This window comes from Sinohyriopsis cumingii, chromosome 17, assembly GCF_028554795.1.
Source record: "Sinohyriopsis cumingii isolate HCF-2022 chromosome 17, ASM2855479v2, whole genome shotgun sequence".
Taxonomy (NCBI): domain Eukaryota; kingdom Metazoa; phylum Mollusca; class Bivalvia; order Unionida; family Unionidae; genus Sinohyriopsis; species Sinohyriopsis cumingii.
Genome location: NC_142977.1, coordinates 26,911,146 through 26,934,219, shown reverse-complemented (window position 1 = coordinate 26,934,219; position 23,074 = coordinate 26,911,146). Strand labels below are relative to the sequence as shown.

Below are 23,074 nucleotides of genomic sequence, written 5' to 3'. Positions count from 1 at the left end.
CTAAAAAAAAAATGCATTGGCTAAGAAATATTATAACAAGTTCAAAAATGCAAAGAATTCAGGGTTTAAGTGGGAGTCCTGAGTGTGCAATGTGCGTTTTATGTGTTTGTGAGTAGGATTTTCAACGTATTTGGAGTAGGATTTTTAACGTAGCTTAAAAAAAAATTTAGTCATATCATTATGTCTGCAGTGTGGCAGTTTATAGTGATGTCTAGCACTGGGGCATCATGCCACAGATACGTAGCATGATGTCCCACCCAGTCACATTATCCTGACACCAGGCCGACCAGTCATAACACTAACCTCTTAATGCTCAGCGCCAAGCAAAGCAGCTGTTAGTACCATTTTTGTAAGCCTTTGGTATGACTCAGCCAGGGTTCGAAAACCCACGACCTCCCACTTCCAAGGTGGATGCTCCAACACTAGGCGTTTTATGCAGAGAGGATTTAAAGATAGTATATGGTAGAAGAAATAATATCACAAGGCTCATGCAAACAACAAAACATAGAAAAAAGATTCTTCCTTTTAAAAAAGGCTGAGTTTGTTTGCTTTTTTGTGGATTTAACACCATTTTCTGCACATGACAGGCTGACCATATATAATGGCCAGTATATCTGGTGGAGGATGAACCTCAGAAAACAAAAAAAGAACTGTCCCACAAGAAGCAACAGACAGGCTGTCTCAAATACCCCCACTTACCCAGCCAAGACTTTGACCTATGCCAACAGAGATAAGATCTGAGAGTTACATGAAAAGGCAAGTGCCTCAGACCACTTGGCTATCCAGATATCAACTTTCTATAAGACTGGATCAAAACTTCTGTAATTGCCACAATCCAGTGCTGAAGGATGTTCTACATTCTTCAAAAATAAAAAAAAACACCAGCGATTATTGGGGAAATCTGGACCAGAAAACCTCTGAGAACATTTCAAGCATGAAACTTGATAATCACAATGAATGCCATCAGTGGTCAACGTGCAATAAAGTTACAAAGGTCTGTTGTTGTTGTTGTGGGGTTTAATGCCATTTTTCACACACGATAGGCTATACATGGTGGCCAGTATTAATGGTGGAGGAAGTACCCGGGAAAACCCTGGAAAGAACCACCGACCCACGAGAAGCTACTGGCAAGCTTTCTCACATACCAACATTGGCCGAATCCAAGACTCGAACCCACGCAGAGGTGAGACGGCAGTGATCCATATGAAGGTCTCTAAAACTGCTTATGGATTTAATTTTAAAAAATTGTAGTGAACTATGAGATATTCAGCTCTTCCAACTTTATTCAAATAACATTAACGTAGATGTAACAATTCTATTAATTAATATTTATTTTAACATTTGCCATCAGAATTTGATTCATGTTAACCTTGCTAATTATTACAATATAAAGACCTGTACATATTATGACACTTTCTATACTGATAAAAGATGATACTAATTGGTGGTTTTGCCATATGTATGAAAATTCTCATAGTTACAAATCTGCATGGTCAAACTATAACAATGTCCCTAAATTTCTACATTTTTAAGATGGCTGACATATTCTTGTCATATCATAATCAGCAACTATGTCTCCAAAATCAATATCAGTATAGATCAGATATATTTAGCTCAGAGGGTTATCAAATAATCACAATGACAGTATTTCAAATAACAGTGAAGATTACAAATCCTTAGGCAAAAAGTAATTACACTATGGTAGCAATGTAACGGCTTCTGCATCACTAGAAAATGGGTCTAATCTGAATGACATCTGCTATAACCAGTCCCAGGGCAATTACTGAACATAGTGTTATCATGGTATCAAATGTAATGGATGGGTACTACTGGCATACAAATTCATGAAAGCAGAGGTCTCCACAAATGTATGACTGCTCTAAGATGTAATGGCTATGATATAACATGGTTACACCCTGGTCTTTGCCAGACATACAAAATGTGATCTTGTTCATACCATCATTATTAATGGGAAACTCCTCGCAACTGTTTGAGGTCCACAAGAGGAGTTTTTAAGGTGGTCCACTGTAATTGTTCAAGGTCCATATGGATGTTTTTTAGATTGGTCCATTGCAACAGAAGTCCAAGAAGAGATATTAAAGGTTGTACACTGCAACTGTTCGAGGTCCATGAGGAGATTTTTAATGTGGTCCACTGCAAATGCTCAAGCTCCACAAGATTTTTAATGTGGTCCATTGCAAATGTTTTAGGTCCACATGAAAGTTTTTATGGAGGTCCACTGCGATTGTTTGAGCTCCATGAAATTTTTAATGTGGTCCACTGCAATTGTTTGAGGTCCACAAGGAGATTTTTAGGGCAGTCAATTGCAATTGTTTGCAGTCCATGAGATTTTTCAGGTGGTCGATGGCATATTGAGGTCCAATGGAATTGTTTGAGGTCCACAAGGATATTTTTACGGCAGTACTTTGCAATTGTTTGAGGTCCACAGATTTTTTTTAAAGAAGGTCCACTGGAATTGTTTGAGATCCATGAGATTTTTAAGGTGGTCCAAAAGTACATAATAGCAACTATGAGATTTTTTTAAATCACTAAACATATTTATACATTCACAGTAAGATGATATATCTCTGGTATGTATTTAGTTCAAAATACCAACCCATCCCCAATCCTTCATCAACATGAACATAATGATTGATATTATTACAATACTGTTAGTTCAATTTATTTTAAAATCTCGATCCCATCAGCCATATTATCAAAATAAAAATAAAATACTGCTAAAAAAGGGTGGGCACAATGTAAGCTTGTCACTCAATCTATATACTTTTTTCAGTTTTAATTTTCCATGATGACCTCTACAAATAAATATTGTTCAAATCAAGATCTACAAGGGGCCCCGAGTGGCCTAGTGGTCTAAAGCGCTCACCGTTACGGATCACTGCCATCTCACCTCTGTCCGCGTCGGTTCAAGTCTCGGATTCGGCTAATGTGGTTATGTGAGAAAGCTTTCCAGTAGCTTCTCGTGGGTCGGTGGTTCTTTCCGGGGGTTTTCCGGGTTCTTCCCCCACCATTAATACTGGCCGCCATGTATGGCCTATCTTGTGCTGAAAAGTGGCGTTAAACCCTACAACAACAACATCTACAAAATAGACATGGTATATGCAGACAAAAAATAAAAATAAAATAAAACCCTTCCAAATGAACAGATACTGTATGCAGAACAAGATAAAAGAGAAAATATGTTTAAAACACTATGCATAAAATATGCAATAAAGGTCAAAAATATAAAATCTTTAACACACTGGGTATAAATATTTGAAATAAACTGAATTCCCTGAAAAAGTCCAAAAAATCTCCATGTTGGTTCATCATCACACAGGTTCTTAAATAATTGCAAATAATGATTTTTTTAAAAAGACAGTCTCACATGGTGGCCTTAATGGATGGTTAATACATGTACAGTGGGTGAACATAACTATACTGGTAATGTATAAATTTTACACATAGTAACTTAATTCTTTTTATTCTTTATCATCTGTCATCTATTTTGCCAAAAACTGCTACCTGTAATGTGATGAGCACACATCCAAACACAGGGGCTTGATGTTGATGTCTTTTTATGATTATTCCGTATACAAAAAATCTGGTAAACAAGGACATTAACTCAAGTTAAACTTCATATCACAGGTAGGTTTGACCTTGTAAAGGTCACAGTATAAAATAGGCAGTAGCAGTGTCCTACTGTTAAAGTTGCTGCCCTCCACATGAACAGGCCATGCCCTCCACATGAACTGGTCCATCTTTGCTGGACCAGGATCACAAGTCCAGTTTCTTCAACATGACCCATGACCAGCGTAGATGGAACTGGTCATTCAGAACAGGAGTAACAGAGTTCCAAGGCTGAGTGAAAGGCAATTAGACTTTTATTTTGTAAACATTATGTTCTTCTCATTCATCAATATATATTATGTTCCCCAACATGTATTTTATACATGCATATAATAGACAAAAAGTTGACTTTACTGCCCAAGATTATCATGTTAACCTCTTTTCATAACTACATTTTTTAAATCATGGCTATCTATTCTTGAACTGAAATCTAGTATTATTTCAACAGCGCACATGTACAGGGCTAATAAATATTTCTCCACCCACTTGTCCAGGACAAGTGGTTTCACAAAATTCACTTGTCCCACCTATCTTTTCACTACTCCAAACCTTTTGCACTCTTTGCCAATATCTGATAAGATGTAATCATTTTAATCCACAGAAGAAAAACAAAACAAAAGAAACAATGTACAGCAGGTTTATTTCTTCAGCTTTTATTGTCAGGTATCTTATACACTTGTATATCTCGTTTCCTGCTTCAATAAGGTAGCATCTGTACATCCATCAGCAAAACCAAAAATGAATTTATCAGCTTTGAGACTTCCCAAATTTCTTCTCTCAAGATGTTTTCATTTGACAGGGAAAAGTATTTTGCCCTTTGTTCTATATTTAGCACCAAATTTACCACTGTTCTTCTCCTTGAGCACCAACAGCATTTCCATGTTGGGTGTGGTGGTAATCTGTGTTACAGACAGCTCTCATTTTACTTTATATTTCATTCTCTTTTAATTTCAAAATGGGCATTCCTAGTGCAGTGTTAGAAATTCCAACTTCATGCCTGATATGACTAATGAGGCCTTTGATGTTTCATTTAAACTAGGATTTTTTTACAACTTGAGAAAAAAGGGGTTTTCATATGAATCAAATGTACAATATAAACACTAACAGTTAGTGTGACCCTCGGATTTTTAATCCACCCATGGAATTACCATACATTCAGGAGCCAAACTTTTCATGCTATTAGACTGAACATTAAAAATGTACCAATTGGATATAAACAATAATCAAACTAAAACCATTGTTTAGATTTGCACAAGTTTTCATTTGACAATGTAATTTCATCCTAATTGTCTCTTTTGTCTTATGAGGACAAGTAAAAACCCTCCTGACTGCCAATTTTACTTTGGATATGAAATGAACCAATTAGCACAGAGTAATCCTTTAAAGTTGGAAGCCATGCTGATCTCTCATCTAACTATCAGTCTCTTCACCCTGCTTTTTGACCAAATTACTGCACAATAAATTACATGACTGCCATGCAGAGCAAAACATTAAATATGATTTAATATTGCAGCTGTGGCAATTAATAGCTGGCTCAATCAATGACTGTATTAGTTTATTTATATGCTTTTTATAAATGATTACAACCGTGTGAAGGTCACATGACAATATTATCAGAAGCTTGAACAAACTCTGCTGGCTATTACCTCCCCTTCACACTCAATTAATGCAGCCATGCAATGCAAGAGTATTCAACCACAGACCACCTGTTTCCTGATCATAACATTTCTGTTCATGAGAGACCACAAAACTCTTCAGAAATTTTTGTAACCTTTTCTGCCGATATAAGTTTTGTCCTGCTCCAATCCTCCTTAGGCAACACTGGCCAATTTACCATCTTCAATTTTTAGGGAAATTTGTGTAACTATAATTAGTAATGACTATTTCATAGTACTCTTATCAGTAAGACTCCTGTAAACAAACATTTTTACCTTTACTCAATGATCTTCTAGACAGGATTTTTAAACAGTGACAGACCATAACATTCTTAAATGGAAAAGCATGATTTTTTGAAACATTTCTGGGTTTTTAAATGCCATTTTTCAACACATGATAACTACCTACCCACATAAAGCCGCCGGCGTAATTTCTCACAAAGCAAACTTTGTCCATCTGAGTCTCAAGCTCACACACACATAACTGAGATGTGTGAGTGATCTGTAATGGCAAGCTCACACACACATAACTGAGATGTGTGAGTGATCTGTAATGGCAAGATCACACACACACATAACTGAGATGTGTGAGTGATCTGTAATGGCAAGATCACACAGCCAGCTAGTAAAGCAGACAAAATGTTTATGTTCCAAACAGAACATTCTCATCTCTTTTTTATGCCAATCAAAGAAACTGGAGGAAAGCATAATGATACTTCCAAGATATTTCTGCCAGATGAATACATGTTATATAAATCTTCATAAAAAAGACAAGTGTTGAAAATAACATTTGGTGTTTTTTCAACAACAAATGAGATATTGTCACTTTTAATTTATAAATTTTTTCCAGTAACTGTTTCTGGTCTTTATCACTTACATCTTTTTTGGGAGTCTTTTTCATAATTTGTCATTGACATATCAAAATGTTGATTGTACAAGTACATTATTGTTAATGATGTAATGTTATGATAATAAACATTAGGCATGATTAAAACTGAATAATTATGTGCATATGATTAGGATTTTTAATGTAGCTTTAACAATTTTTCAGTCATATCGCTACAATGTCTGCAGTGTGGCATTTTATAGTGATGTCTAGCACTGGGGCATCAAGCCTCAGACATGTAGCATGATGTCCCACCCAGTCACATTATCCTGACACCATGCCAACCAGTCCTAACACTATCCTCTTAACACATTAACCCCTAGCGACGACTTAATGGGGTAGGAGGTAGTAGTCTACTGCCGAGCTCCGTAGCATCATGGTCATGCAAGATACACTAAAGTGGGTGGTATTATAGAAAGGTAGACAGATGTAGCTCTACAATGATACTAAATAATCTGGAATATCAAACTGCACTACAAAATACAGATTAAAAAAAAAATCATATTCTGGACCCAACATTTTTTTTAACCCAAAATTCGCCTGTGGTCGGAATCCAATTTTGTGTCCGTATTTTAGACTTTTTGGTCTCAGATCTAAAGCAAACTGGTGTGAACTGCAAACAGACAAACAAGCCTTTGCAAAAAGTAGGATAAGATGGGCATTTGGAATAAAGAAAGGTCTCCATTCAAAAATAATGCCTCTGTTTAGCAAAAAAAAAAAAAAATAAAAAAAAAAAAACTCCAAACTTTTACCCTTCTGCTCATATGCGAGTCAAATAGCCAACGAAAAATGATGTTTCTAACACAACTAGGCAGTATGTTATTGAAAGATGGCCGGGGATTTGATGTTTTTGAGTCTATTCAGAAATAGCTTTCAAAATGTGTTTCCTACTCAATTTTCAGGCGAAAGTAACAAAAAGCTCCAGGGGTTAATGTGTCAATGCTGAGTGCCTAGCGAGGCAGCTGTTAGTACCATTTTTGTAAGTCTTTAGTATGACTTGGTCAGGGTTCAAACCCATGATCTCCTGCTTCCAAGGCAGATGCTCTAACCACTAGGCCACCAGAGCGGTCAAATAATTATGTATTCAGTATTATGCAAGTGGTATCAGCACATGTACATACTGTCCCTGTTCCAGGAAATGGAAAAACCTGTTGTTTACTGTGGCAGTAGTCATGGTAGTAAACCTTCTTAATGACACAACACCTTTCATTGTTCAATCAACCTGAATAGTAATTATGAATAATTAAAAGGGTTTAATTAACAATCCATAAAAATACTATTTTCAAAACACAACTTGAGAACTATGGAATACGGAATTTTTATGTATGAAAAGGTAAAACTGAAGATTTGCTTTTTGTCTCAACCTAATGAATTTTTTGATACAAAGAACAGATTCTTTAACAATTCTGTTTAAACTTATAATTCAAATAAAATGTACTAACATTATCGAACATTTAAACAGTTGAAAGTTAGTGACCTTTTGTGTCAAATGTTACTATAAAGAGAAAAGTTTAAAGTTAAGAAATAAGTTGCTCAAACATGGTAACTAAGCCATCTTAGTCAAAGAGCACCTTGCATTGTTCGATCATCTTGAATAGGGATTAGGAATAATGAAAGGGTTACATTAACTAGCCATGCTGGGTAAACAAACCAAGTACACCAAAACAGCTCTAAGATTGTGAACAATTGTCCTCAAAATTTAGTAACAAACTGATCCTTCCAGGGGAACATGACTACAGTGCTCTGACTGTACCCCCTGACAGTTAAGCCAAGGTATAAATGAATGTGTGCATGCGTGTTTGATGTGGATTTTTAATGCAGCTTTAACAACTTTTCAGTCATACTGCTATGATGTCTGGAGTGTGGCAGACTATAGTGATGTCTAGCACTGGAACATCATGCCACAGATTGGCAGCATCATGTCCCATCCAGTCATATTATGCTGACACAGTATGAAATAGGCAGTAGCAGTGTCCTACTGTTAAAGTTGCTGCCCTCCACATGAACTCGTCAATCTTAGCTGGTCAAGGATCACAAGTCCAGTTTCTTCCACAAAACCCATGACCAGTGAAGATGGAACTGGTCATTCAGAATACAGGGAGTACCAGAGTAACAAGGAAGAGTGAAAGGCAATTACTGTATTTCATGCTATTTTTCGTACATGAAAAAATAATTATTAATTTCAGTGTACGAAAAATTATATATAAAATAAATAATTATCATTTGGTGGTATTGACTGTGTATGAAAAATAAAGGGATCATAACTGAACAAGTTCTATGGAACATATGCTACTTGACAACCTAATGGTACAAACGTACAAAGTATATGTATATTTTCTGTCTCATTCTGCTCTCAAGAATCTAATTACAATAAAAGTAAAAGTACTCCAAGATTTTTTTTGTTATTAGTGAATGAGAGAGAGAGAGAGGCGGGAGGAGGATTATGTCTCAGTGTGCAAGATCGTCTGCATTTAGAGCAAATGTAGCTGTTATGTCGTGTAATATTGGCAATTTGATTAAGATGGTTTGAACATGTATTAGTTTTGGGTATTATTTACTGGTAAGTTGTGCGCAATGATATGAGACCATACTGTCAGGAAATTAAGTGCAACTTGTATTTTTACATTAAAAATAAACTCATCAAATTGCAATAAAAAATAAATAACCTGAACTCATGTTTTAGTTAATGCACATGAGCATGTGCATGTATGTGTGTGTGTGTGAGAGAGAGAGATAGATGAAACAAAATTTTGTCAGTGTACAAGACCATATTTATTCAGGGTGGTTTTTATTTGTAGCATTTGCAAAGAGAAAAAAAGACTGTTACCTGATGATTGTGATAATCCTCATGTATTACGACCACACTATATTCCATCATCAATAAACACCGCTAAATCAACAATTCATTCTTGTTTTTATTACTATGTCAAAACAGAACCAGTACTTAAAAGACAGTATATGTATATATACGAATCGATTTAACGGAATCTGTGACTTTCATATATTGATAGAAAATTACTAGGTTTTTATATTTTATGTTTGTATGAATATAATGAAACAGTAAGATATTAGTTGACTGAGATGTAGTTAAAATGCATGTGGTGTTTTGTTATGGTGATGGACTTAATAAGGAGAACTAATTAATGATAATATTTAAAGGCATGGTCTGTGAAGTCCTTTGTCCATTTGTTAATAAACACTAGTAGATGCTGTAATGACAATAAGAGTGCTTATGAACATGGGCACCCGCAAGATTTTTTGCAGGGAGGGGGGTCAGTCAGTCATGGCCAGGAGAGTTAGTATAGTAAGCAGTCTGAAACTAAAGCTAATATTTACTAAGCGTTTTGAACAGAATCTTGTGACATATATTCAGCTTCATTTGTTTGATTTAACTTGTTTGGGGGGGGGGGGGGGGGACACGTGACCCCCTTGACTTATCCTGTGGGTGCCCATGCTTATGCATCAATCATTGTTTTCTCACCAACAATTATTAATTTTTGTAAAAACAAAATGGCAATATGCTATTTTTGATCTTTTTTGCAAACATAAACCTTCTTAGTAGAAATTTTATGTCCGATAATTTAACCCTTTCCCTCATAGAGCATAGTGACAAAGTGCAGCTCGCTATAAATAGAACACGTTACCTAGTCGACTGCATACACATTGCTTGCCTGTGAACTATTAAGAAATGTAATGTATGTTACGTTTAACAGCAATTTTAACCATTTTACATTTTTGGTACACATCTATTATATGTGGAACAATTTAAGAGTAAAGTCCGATTGTTATAGCTGTGTAATTATTTATCACGGAAGAATTTGTTATGTGCTTTAAAATCTGGAGAGAACTCGTTCACTGTCATGTCAGTGAGGCCGTGTGAACAACCGTAGCTGCCATTTCTCATACTCAAAATTTACAAGTTTTTCGTCTGTGTCTACATCACTAAGTCATCTGAATTTGATAATTTATAAAAAATAATTGCAGCCTATATCAATATCAGAGCCTTTACCTAGTTATTGAATCTTTCATAGTTGTGATTCAAATCATGAAAACTTCGTAAGTACTGAATGAAATCCGCGACCGCCATTTTGGAGAGTGGAGATTACGACCCAGTTACTTAAAATAGCAGATATCGACCAGTACATAAACAGTGACCACATGATCTGATGTAATTGTCATTCACAGAAATGAATGTAGTATCTAATAAGGGGTTTTCCCCGAAGGTGGCGCTATGAAAACCGGTGTAAAATGGCTGATGTTTACAGCCGACGTCAAAAGGCACTTCCATGGGACTTTTGTACAAGCATCAAAAGTCGCTTCGATGCGACTTTTGTAGAGGTGTCCAAAGACGGTTGTATGAGGTAAAGGGTTAATGTATTTTGTTTTTAAAAAATACAAAGTGATATGTACGAAAAATTATGATAAATTTAAATAATTATTATTCTGATAACTGGATTGTGTACAAAAAATTAAAGGGTACGAAAAAATACATGAAATATGGTAGACTTTTATTTTGTAAACATTTTGTTCTTCTCATTCATCAATTTATATTATGTTTCCCAACATGTATTTTATACACACACTCAAATATTTCATCACATAAATGTATGAAAATAAGGGCACTGCTATAGTCTTTTGTCTGCAACATATTCTGAAAGTTATCATCTTAAATTATACAACATCTGTGGAGAAGTAAAAGTAGAAACGTTTATATTATTTATCAAGTTTAAACTGATTTTCAACTGCATTTTAATCAACCGATGCAAAAATATGCTAAAACATATGTTTCAATGACTATGTCAAGAATATAAACTAACACTTTCTCCACTTGCTTCTCCTTCTTTTTACCATTATTCCATCCTGAATTATCAGCATGGGTTTCTTGGGCTATTCTGATCCCTTTCTTTGCTTGTTATAGTAACTTATCTTCCAAAATCGGCAGTGTAATGGACATGGATTTTTTACCATTATTCCATCCTGAATTATTTCTTTGCTTGTTATAGTAACTTATCTTCCAAAATCAGCAGTGTAATGGACATGGATTTTTTACCATTATTCCATCCTAAATTATTTCTTTGCTTGTTATAGTAACTTATCTTCCAAAATCAGCAGTGTAATGGACATGGATTTTTTACCATTATTCCATCCTGAATTATTTCTTTGCTTGTTATAGTAACTTATCTTCCAAAATCAGCAGTGTAATGGACATGGATTTTTTACCATTATTCCATCCTGAATTATTTCTTTGCTTGTTATAGTAACTTATCTTCCAAAATCAGCAGTGTAATGGACATGGATTTTTTACCATTATTCCATCCTGAATTATTTCTTTGCTTGTTATAGTAACTTATCTTCCAAAATCAGCAGTGTAATGGACATGGATTTTTTACCATTATTCCATCCTGAATTATTTCTTTGCTTGTTATAGTAACTTATCTTCCGAAATCAGCAGTGTAATGGACATGGATTTTTTACCATTATTCCATCCTGAATTATTACTTTGCTTGTTATAGTAACTTATCTTCCAAAATCAGCAGTGTAATGGACATGGATTTTTTTACCATTATTCCATCCTGAATTATTTCTTTGCTTGTTATAGTAACTTATCTTCCGAAATCAGCAGTGTAATGGACATGGATTTTTTACCATTATTCCATCCTGAATTATTACTTTGCTTGTTATAGTAACTTATCTTCCGAAATCAGCAGTGTAATGGACATGGATTTTTTACCATTATTCCATCCTGAATTATTTCTTTGCTTGTTATAGTAACTTATCTTCCGAAATCAGCAGTGTAATGGACATGGATTTTTTTACCATTATTCCATCTTGAATTATTTCTTTGCTTGTTATAGTAACTTATCTTCCGAAATCAGCAGTGTAATGGACATGGATTTTCATCAAGGTTATAATAACTGGGTCATTTTACACTCAAGAAAGAAAACAACATTTTATGGCAATAAAAATGCAGTACCCACCCCCCAAAAAAACCAAAAACAAAAGAAAACAGGCCTAGAAAAATCCACAGGGGCTCGTTACAAAAAAATCTATGGTGTTATTTTATTACAGGTTAGAACCCCCATCCCTAGATTTTCTTTGTTAACGAGCCCCTGTGGAAAAATCCATGAATCTAATGAAAAAGTCAAAGGATGTTCAATCTAGCATGTGTGATATGAAGTGGGTACAGTACAACTTTACCCTGTAAAAACAACATTAAAACAATAAAGACACACCTCATTGATATTATATTCATCACCTTAACCATAATGTTAACCCCTTCTTTGACCAAGCCATTCCTGTTATTATCACTGAGTGGAATTAAACTGACTTGAGATTACTGTTAATCTGTCTTTGTCCAAGACACTGATGTCATCATCAATGAGTAGGATTACATGTATATTCATCACCTTGACCATAATGTTAATCCCTTCTTTGTCCAAGCCATTAATGTCAATTTCAGTGAGTGGGATTACATGTATATTAACTGACTTCATTATACTGTTAATCCCTTCTTTGTCCTTGCCTTTGATGTCAATTTCAATGAGGGAAATTACTGTATATTAATCACCTTGAACATACTTTTATCCCTTCTTTGTCCAAGCCATTAGTGTAATTATCAGTGTGTGGGATTACATGTATTATTCCCTTCTTTGTCCTTGCCATTATATTAATCACCTTGACCATATTGCTAACCCCTTCTTGTCCAAGCCATTAACATCATTATCAATGTGTCCGATTACACGTATATTAACTGACTTCACTATAATGTTAATCCCTTCTCTGTCCAAGCCATTAAGATCATTATCAATGTGTGGATTACATGTATATTAACTGACTTCACTATACTGTTAATCCCTTCTCTGTCCAAGCCATTGATGTCCTTATCAATGGGAAACTACATCATACATCATATGAGCTCAGAATTCTTATAGTTTTCAACATCAAATCTGAATGTTTTCTTCAGTTTGGCTTCATTCCATTTTGAAATACATTTTTCCAGGTAAATAAAATTTCTGGATATACAGGTGCTGATGCACTGCAAATTACTCATTACTTATGCTTTTCAAAATATTTTCCTTATGGAAACTAATTTAAAAAAATATGATTAACATTATCAGCATGCAAAGGGTCAATCCACATTAACTAAACTGATTCATTCATTACAAGTGGCCAGTAATTCTGAACTTGCAATGTGTCAGACCATGAACCACCAAACCTGCAGCTGCACAGATGTTCTCTGCCACATCTGGTAATGTCAAGAAGCAAGAACAAGGTGACCTGGCCCTGTATGCCAGACAACAAAGCACTGGTGTAAATTTTGACACTGACTTTTAGTATGTCATTGATTGAGCTAAGTTTCACAAAGATTCATCCAAAGTAAGAAGGAAGTGGATCAAAAGGGTTATGAAAATATCAGCAAATGAGTCCGGGGGGTGGGTGGGGTGTACTGTGTGTGGCATGTTATTGTTTAATAACACTCTAAACAGGCAGTAGTAGATTGTTGATTAGAGACTGTGGCCATGTATGACAAAGTGATCTAAGGCACTTGCCTTTACAGATCACTTATATCTCACATCAATCCATGCAAGTTTAGGTCCCTCATAAAGCTTGTCATCAGCTTCCCATGGCTTTGTGGTTCTGACCAGGTTCTTCCTCCACCAAATCTACTGGCCATCATGTATAGCCTATCATGTGCTGAAAAATGCCATAAAAGACAACAAAACCAAACTCTAGAGATTACTGACCAACAGGTCTCAATGAACACTGGCCAAGGAATGTTGATTTTAACTGAATTTAATGAGCAGAAACCATTATTTTCTTACTGGACTTATCATGTCTATGAAGCCATCCAACTTTCACACCAGAGCAATTAAAATGTTTCCTTATTATCTGCAATGCCAGCGAATCATAAAGTTGGTCCAGAAACTATCTCTACAACAAAAAATATTCTGCAACACCAACTGTACTTTTCAGTCACAAAAACACTGACCTTTTCACCTCAAAATCAATAAGCCTCTTTAATATTTTAAGAATAAAACTTCCACAAACTTGCCCCCATTTTTTCCCCCCAGTCAGTGACCTTGAACTTTTCATCCAAAAAGAGGCTTTCTCATACCAAACTGTATTCTGTACATGCAAATGCTGCACAAATTCTGGTGTAGGTATGTTGTCAGTATCTTACAGCTTTTAAGCAGAAACCATTTATCTTCTTTCAATAACAGTTATCTTCACCTCTGATATATTTTTTTAAATCCAAAATTCAAAGTGCAAGCCATCCACAAGATCTGGCCCAGGTATGTGATGTAGATATAGAACTGCTGTAGTGTGGAACCGTTTTTCTCCTTAACCTTGACCTTTGACTCTGAAATCAATTGAGCTTTTACTAACCCCATGTAAAAGCCATCCGCAAAGTTTAGCAACTCGAGACAGTGGACAGCTCAAGTTAATTGTGCAAAAGCAAAACTGGTAACAAAATAATTTCATAATAAGCTCAGCCTTATGATGGGTGTATAAAAACTGACCAAACATTATGCAGAGTTTCTACAACTGTGAGCTTGAACACAAGATCAAAGGGGTGAGTTAGTATTTTCTGGAATTAATAGTCTTAGCTTCAAAATGATTCATCCTAAAACATTAGCAAAATCCATAAGGAAGCTTAAGAAATATAAGCAAATGGAGAAGAACAGAAAACCGCAAAGAAATCTTTCAGGCACATTTTATGTCTATGACTTTGACCCCAGACCCAAGTTGATCTTTCATGGAAAGAATGATCTTAGCTGCATACTGATTTGCTCCAAGTATGAAGTGGTTTAGGAAACAGTGATAAAGGAAAATACTTTAATCAAAACCAGAATACTTATTTTCTATGACTGTGACCTCAATTATATAATGATTAGGATAAACAAGCCTGTCCTTGAATGAATCATCTTAGCCCATAATGCTTCATACCAAGTAAGATCTCAAAATTATAACGCATCATTGGATTCTTTCACTCCTAAATGGGTTTAAAAATATAGACAAATCGAAAATATTTAACTAAAACTTCATCACAATTAAATTACATGAGCATGTCACGCAGTGCATTGTCTTTACCTGCCCACCCTGTATCTTTAGGAAAATGAATTAAAACAAGAAAAGCATTTCAGACATTCTGAATGTTGTGACCAATCCAAATTTGAGTTATTTGAATCACACATCATGTACATTAACATGATTGCTACTTTACATAATACTGTAAAGCAACTACTAGACTTGAAAGCATGATCGAAAAATGTTCACCTGTTTTCTGCCGTTTACTTATTGTTGTCAGCTCTAAATCTACAAATTATTGAAATAATTATATACATAATGAATATCTATTTTTTTAAAAAGGTTGTTGAGTAATGCTGACACCTTTCTTCAAAGAAAAAAAAGCAGGGCATGGTGGAATTTTTTTAGTTTCAAACAAGTCTTATTCTAACAGACACAATCTTTTTATGAACACTTTTTTACCAGGTCAAATTAACAACTGTAATCAAACCCTGAACAAACAGTTGATGGATAAATGACTGCTTTCTCGTTTTCCACTTAAGAGGGATTGACAGCATGGGGCAAAGAACTATTTACTGGCCTTCTAAACAGTCTCTCCATCACCTTATTTCAACATCTCCAACTGGATACTGATTCTTATCACCATGAGCAAAAGATGAATTCCAATCAAGATGTAAACAAATGATTCCATTTAAAAAATCCCCATGTTTCACAACGAAGTAACATCTTTTTTTAAAATCGTTTAAATTCTATCTTAACCACACCACAACCTTCAATTTCTACCACGCATCATTTGAACTAGTCCAAACCATACTGACACCAGAACAGCCTATACTGCCCTCCTCCTTGTAGAAAAAACAAGCTGACTGAATCTCTCTTTTTGGAGCAGTTTCCAAATCTCCTGGAGTATGGAAATTCAATACGTGGCAATCTGTATATTCTTGGAGATTTCAACTTTCATTTTGACTGTCCCGGAAACTCGTACACATAAAAACTCATAGATTCCATTCATGTTTTCAACCAGTCAGTCAGTTAACCAACCCACCCATAAACATGGTCACATTTTAGACTGAATCCTTCATAGACTGGATGATAATATTATACGTTCCTCCCCAGTATCCTACGAACTTGCATCAGATCACCTCTGCATTATATGCCATCTTGATGTATCAGTCCCTAACCCTCCACCTTTATTTGCTACTAAGATAAACCTCCATATGATAAATAGAACCCAGCTAAAGCATGACATCCAAGCAAACCTAACAACTTGGTTATCTCCTACAGCAGAATAACTCGATAACTGCCTACGTTCATTGCATGACAAACATGCCCCTAGAACCAAGCGCAGAGCTTCAATTCAAAAGTGTTCTGCGTGGTATAGCAGTGTTAGGGACCAGCTTCACGCTGCTAAAAGAGACCGCCATAAAGCAGAGAGGATTTGGCTTTCCACCAAACTCACTATTCATAAGCAAATCTATGAAACCACTAAGAAGAACATCGCAAACATAGTCCATGCAGCAAAATCTGCCCACTACAGTACACCTTACCCTTCATAACTCCTGCACAAGAGGGTCCACAAACACAGACCACACTATAAGCAAAGGCGCAGGTTACCGAGGAACCTCCAAAAATTAAAAAAATCAGCTTAGAATTGGGAAAACCTCAGGAGGGGTGTTAGGAAACTGGGCTATTTAATGACTGAATACTTGTTTTACAATCATGTTGATAATAATTGTCAATAATGCACTTTTTCTAATGAAGTTGTTTGTTATTCTGTACAAATACCATTTATTTTCAAAATGTGGAACATGTGTAAGATCGTTTAAACGGGTTTCAACAACCATCATGCATACGGAAAACGTGTATTACATCACTGCTTTTTGATTTGTTGATTAGTCTGGTTCTCGGAGTGGTATTTAATAGTATATAGCCAAAATGATGGACAACAACTCAGAAGTAAACGTAGATGTTGATAGTGATGTAGTAACACTTAAGTTGACAATTTGGATGACTCTGATGATAATATTGACATAAATGATGGCTTAGAATTGAATCAAGTTGATGAAAGAGATGATGCATGGCTTTATGCACTTTTCGACAGTGATTTGGAGAATGAAGCCGACTTTGAAGGCTTTCAAGAGGAGTGGGTCCGGGATGATTTTTCACAATGTGATGTAGACATTTGTATTCACCTTTAAAGTAATATTGTTATTACTGACATAGTGATGATGTGGACTTCAAAATTTGGACAAAAAATTGTACTGATTAATTATCTTTATCTTACTGAAAGATTTCTAGGATTAATTTGTGACAAGTTTTCATGAGAAACTGTACATGTTCTAAAATGTGAAGTAAACATATTGTTCCAGGTGTTTTCTTGTTCAATTTTAGTAAAATTATTATAACTTTTGAACTATCAGTGCTGGAAACTTCAAATCTGGACCAAAATACTAGAAATAGAATTATCTTTATTGTATTCACATCTTCGTGAACAAAAGATTCACTTAACATCATGGTAAGTTGTTTAATTTGTTTTTTTTATTCTTTCAAGTCATTTTCAAAATACAGTTGTGAGCATGTAGATTGGTAAATGATAACAAGACATATCACTGTGTTGCAAATTTTATTACCTTTTCAGAGAGACATAGTTTTATACACTTTCAAAAAGAAATAACAATGTTACAACATTTTTAGTAAACATGGTGAAGGTCTTCACAATTTCTGGATAGTGGAAAGATTATAGTCCTCACCCTCCTTGATTTGTCTGCAGCATATGACACAAAAGACCATGATATATTACTTCACCGTTTCCAGCATGTATTTGGCATTCATGATACAACCTTACTGTGGTTCAAGTCCTACTTGGTCAACAGGAAACAAATTGTGTCTGCAAATGTAATACACTCCAGCCCAGTTGATCTATGTTGTAGTGTTCCATAGGGGTCTGTTTTTGGACCTGTTCTCTTCATTCTTCACACTCAGCCGATCTCAAATGTCATAGATCATCATCCACTGTCTCACCAATTGTACACCGATGGCACCCAAATATACAAATCTTGCCACCCAACTGAAGTTGACGCGATCATCCAAGGTGTAGAGAGGTGAATTTCTGATGTGAAATCATGGGTGATGTAACAAGCTGCAGATGACTGATGATAAAACTGAAGCCATTCTGATCACAACACAAAGACTTTCTCATTTACATCCTTTACCTCAAACAATAAATATCAGCAACACCAACATTAAATTCACACAGTCAGTATGAAACCTATGTGTTACTCTCTCGATAGTACTCTCACATTGCACCAACATGTCATGAACATATGCAAGGCTGCATATCTCAAGCTGAAAAGCATCTGCTCTTTTCACAATTATCTTTCAGCTGATACCACTAAAACAAGTGTTCATTTGTACTTTCAAGACTGGACTATTGCAAATCAGTTCTGTCTGGTCTGTCTCAGTATCTACTCCAGAAACTTCAAAACACAGCTGCTCAGTTCATCCTTAGAATACCATGATTAGAGCACACCTCCCCCTGCTCTGTATCCTACACTGGCTATCCATTCGATGCAGAATCACACACAAAATTTGTACTCTGTGCTACGTTTCACTGATGGACTCCAGTCCAACATACCTCACCCATGTGTACACACCAGCAAGATACTTAAGCTCCTCTTCTGACAATCGTATACTCATTATTCCCACTAAGAAAATGAAATCAGATGGACAATGTTCTTTTGCATACCAGGGCCCAGCAATATGGGACAATTTGCACACTGAACTTAGACACAAAGACACAGTGATCTCATTCAAGAGTGCTCTTAAAACTCACCTATTTTGACTGCAAGATCACTAAAGACCTAATAATGTTTCCTACCTTAAATATTTTCAGCATGTTTTATTTTTTCTGATTTCATGGTGTTTGTATTTTGTATTCATATCATTATATATGTATTTTATGTTTTTGGTGTTGTCTAAGGTTGTAAAGTGCTTAGAGCTTCTAAAGATTAGGCGCTATACAAAGTCCTAATTATTAATATTATTAATCATAATGTGAGTACGATCACAGGAGTCTGATGTTTATCAATAAAGTACAATGAAATCTCTGCCAACACAAAATGACCGCATCAATACTATAAATTAACTAAAGGAGTGCAAGTGTGACCCCAGCGTCTGCTCAATTTGACTTTCATCACTCATATTTTATTGCTTCAGGATCACCAAAAGACTGATAAAATACGTAACGTACCAACGAATATAGCATGAATCTAATCTAACCTTTATTTTCACCATCTTTCTACAGGACACCATCAGGCAGAAGTAGCCTATTTCACAAGATTCTAACCTGCGGTAAATAAGCATTAGGCTCTAATACTCATACCAATCATGAAGCAGAGTCTGTGTTATCTTTTAACACTACCAAATCCAGCATCTGTCTCAGCTTTAATACTGGAAGTGCGATGACGACATCAACCGTCATTTCTACTATCCTAACTTTCACTAGATAGTTCTGTTCAGGAAATTTATATAAAATTATCATATGATACAATATGAAATAAAAGGCATCATAAACATTTTATTTTGTGAAATTACTTTCAAAGTGTTACTGATCCCGTGGCAAAATTGGCTACATCCGCCTGATGGGAGTCTTAGAAAGACTTAGTAACTGTACTTAAAGATAACAACGTAACCAGAGGGCGCTTGAGTCAGGCTGAGTGCCACGATCTTACTACTTTTGTACAGAGAGGGTACCCCTCTTTACATGGCTCCCATTCTTTTAACTTTGATTGGACAATTTCTTGAATAGCGAGAATATTTTACGTGATAACCTGTGCAAAGAAAACCATTTGTCTTTTCTTTTAAAATATACGTTATTGGTAAGAATTTGATATGGCTCAGAGAATATTTTCATGAAAAACCCACAAAACATGTGGATCATGGGGGGTTTTCACATGGAAGAGGTTTAATTTATGTATCTGAATACAGAATATGCCAAGATAATTGTGGTACTTATCTTCATTTCGTGGGAATAGGGTTGTATTGTAACATACCCTCCATCCTATCTTTAACCAGAAATGTGTGTCAGTTATATCCCTTGAGACCTGGTAGAGGTAGCAACCAGAGTCTGACATTTTATTAATAAAGTACAAACAAATCTGTGACAAGACGAAATAATACATATACATATGTTTATAGTACATTAAATTTTTTGTAAGGTACTTTACTGACAAAAATGTCAGACTCCTTTGGTAGCATCTATATAATTAATGAATATTAATATCATTGCTACCACTACCTGTAACCAGCAGTTTGTTTTTATTATTATTGCTATTAAATAGTATAAAACCTGCCTGATACCTTTAGATATGAAATTAATGTAGTAGTAAAAAAGATTAATAAACATTTATACTTGTATCTTCACAGATGAGATGTAATTGTTTTCTGTTTGAAGAATAAGACCCCCCACCAACCGGTAATAATTTAAAAGAAACTTGAAGTTTTTAAGGTTACTCACAGCTCAGGCTGTTGTAGCATCCACATCCCTGCATAAACATCTTCATTTGTCTGATTTTAATGTTATTTTACACTGTTTAAAAAATAAGTTAATATTGTTATGACCAAAACTGCCAGCACAATCCAACTATGCAATAAAGCAAATGCAAAGTAAATAAATAAATAAAACTAAAAAAGTATATACAGTACTACAATTAACTTTTCACAGGAAAAATTAGAGAAAAATAAACATTTTATGTAAATTTTCAGGCATAAAAACAATATTTTTAGATGAATTAGTCAAAACAAATTCTAATACAGGTAAGCATTTAAAAGGAATAAATACCAGGATTGTCTTGTTACACTGTCCTTATTGATTTCTTTTTAAAAGTAAGGAGGCAAATGTTACCAATCGATTTTGTTTTTCAATTTCACATAAATAAAAACAAGCTTTACACATAATATGGCTTTTGGATTGGATATACACTCATAACTAAATTCTGAGTAATTAAAGCTGCAAATTCTGGATTGACCGAGGCACATTTCCCCAAAATATCTTATATACTACATACATTTGTAAATTATGCCTCAAGAACAGTCTGGTTATATTTTCTGGTGATGCTTAATTAATTAAACTCAAAAAACTTTCCATTACTGGATTTGTTGTTGTTGTTGTGGGGTTTAACACCATTTTTCAGCACATGATACGCTATGCATGGTGGCCAGTATTAATGGCGGAGGAAGAACCCAGGAAAACCCCTGAAGAACCACCAACCCACGAGAAGCTGCTGGCAAGCTTTCTCACATACCCACAATAGCCGAATTCTAGACTCAAACCCACACACACAGATACTGGATTTGTTTTCAATATATATACAATGTACAAAAAAATGCTCACCTTTTGGAGATTTTATTTTGCAGGCAATAAAATGAGTTGTTTGCATTTGTTATGAGCAAAAACCATGAAAAGGAGTATACTTTATTTGCTAATTTGTTATTTCTGATGCTTTGACCTTCTCCAAAATACCATATTTATTAACCTGAGATGAAATTTTAAATTTGGCCTATTATCCCTACAGTACTGTATTGGTAAAAAATAAAGGTTAATTCGCCGGATTAGATTCGTGCGAGCGGAGGCTGGAGCCACGCTTGCACTCCTTGTGTTAATTTATAGTACCGGTAAGGTCGTTTCGTGTTGTCAGAGATTTCATTGTACTTTACTGATAAAACTTGTCTCCTGTGGTACAATCCAGAAAAAAAATGTCAACATCGTCGTACGTCAAGCTATATAAAGGTCATTCCCTGTTGAGCCTTTTATAACTTTGGTACGGAAACTTGAACACGGAACACCTTCCCAGCCAGTTGCTAACGATGTCATTTCTGTAACTTCACTCACAAAGCGTCCTACCCTCTACCACCAGTCTCTTCAGTTGTTGACATAATCCCAAATACACCATTACAACAAAATGAAACAAAGCTGTCTCTTACCCCAGTCCTCGTTTGTCAACAAATTATTCACGAAGAATTTTCTGTCGACTTCAGATAAATAATCTACATTCATGTTGCTGATACATCAAAGTCCTCCAAAAATGTGAAGGGGTCCACAAGCTCATAAATGTTTCAACTGTACATGTATCAGCATGGAAAATTATAGAAGCCGAAACTTTTTTTCCCAGGATTCCCTGACAAGGAAGTTGTTGTAGTATCGAGTCTGGTTCTCGATTGGTTAAGAAAAATTTCTTTTTGTTAAATTTGATGTCTAGTCTAAAAGACAAGTAAGCGTAGACCAACGACAAGAAGTGAACTCAACATGCTCTCGTTTACATTCTCATTTAAAAATTCCGTAGTTATAATATTCCCATAAAGAGTTTTGTAATACTGTCGAGTTCTGTACTTATAATAACGAAATGTTCAGTACTGGTTCTGTGCACTGCACACCACAGGGTGACTATACTGACTATCGTGCTTGGATTGAATGTAATGACCTATAAGGACCTTGAAGTTTAGTCACCCAAAACATGGCAAACATTACAATCATGAATAAATAATACTCGTCTTTATGCTAAAAGTATTTATTTTGCTGTTTTTATTGCTTGCTCGTGTTTTTGGTCACTTAACTTGAAGGTCATGTGGTTATATATGTACTCTAGTAGTCAACGCATACTTTCCGTGACCGCTCCGGAAGCCTAGTAATTAAAGTGTCTGCCTCGGATGCGGGAGGTCGCGAGTTCGAACCGCAGCTGAGTCATACTAACGACATAAAAATGGTACTAATAGCTGCCTCGCTAGGCGCTCTGAATTAAGAGGTTAGTGTTAGGACTGGTCGGCCTGGTGTCAGGATAATGCGACTGGTTGGGACATTATGCTACATATTTGCGCC

General features: G+C 35.4%; 1 protein-coding gene across 1 annotated transcript in view; it reads right to left on the bottom strand.

Moving 5' to 3' along the window:
• LOC149778295 (cyclic AMP-dependent transcription factor ATF-6 alpha-like) overlaps positions 1–22,357 on the bottom strand; it is a 68,241-nt gene extending 45,884 nt beyond the window's left edge. Inside the window, exon 1 of the mRNA XM_089939105.1 lies at positions 22,183–22,357. Within this exon, the coding sequence (XP_089795231.1) occupies positions 22,183–22,255 (73 nt within the window). The 5' untranslated portion in view covers positions 22,256–22,357. The remainder of the gene's footprint in view (positions 1–22,182) is intronic.
• Between the last annotated feature and the right edge of the window lie 717 nt (positions 22,358–23,074).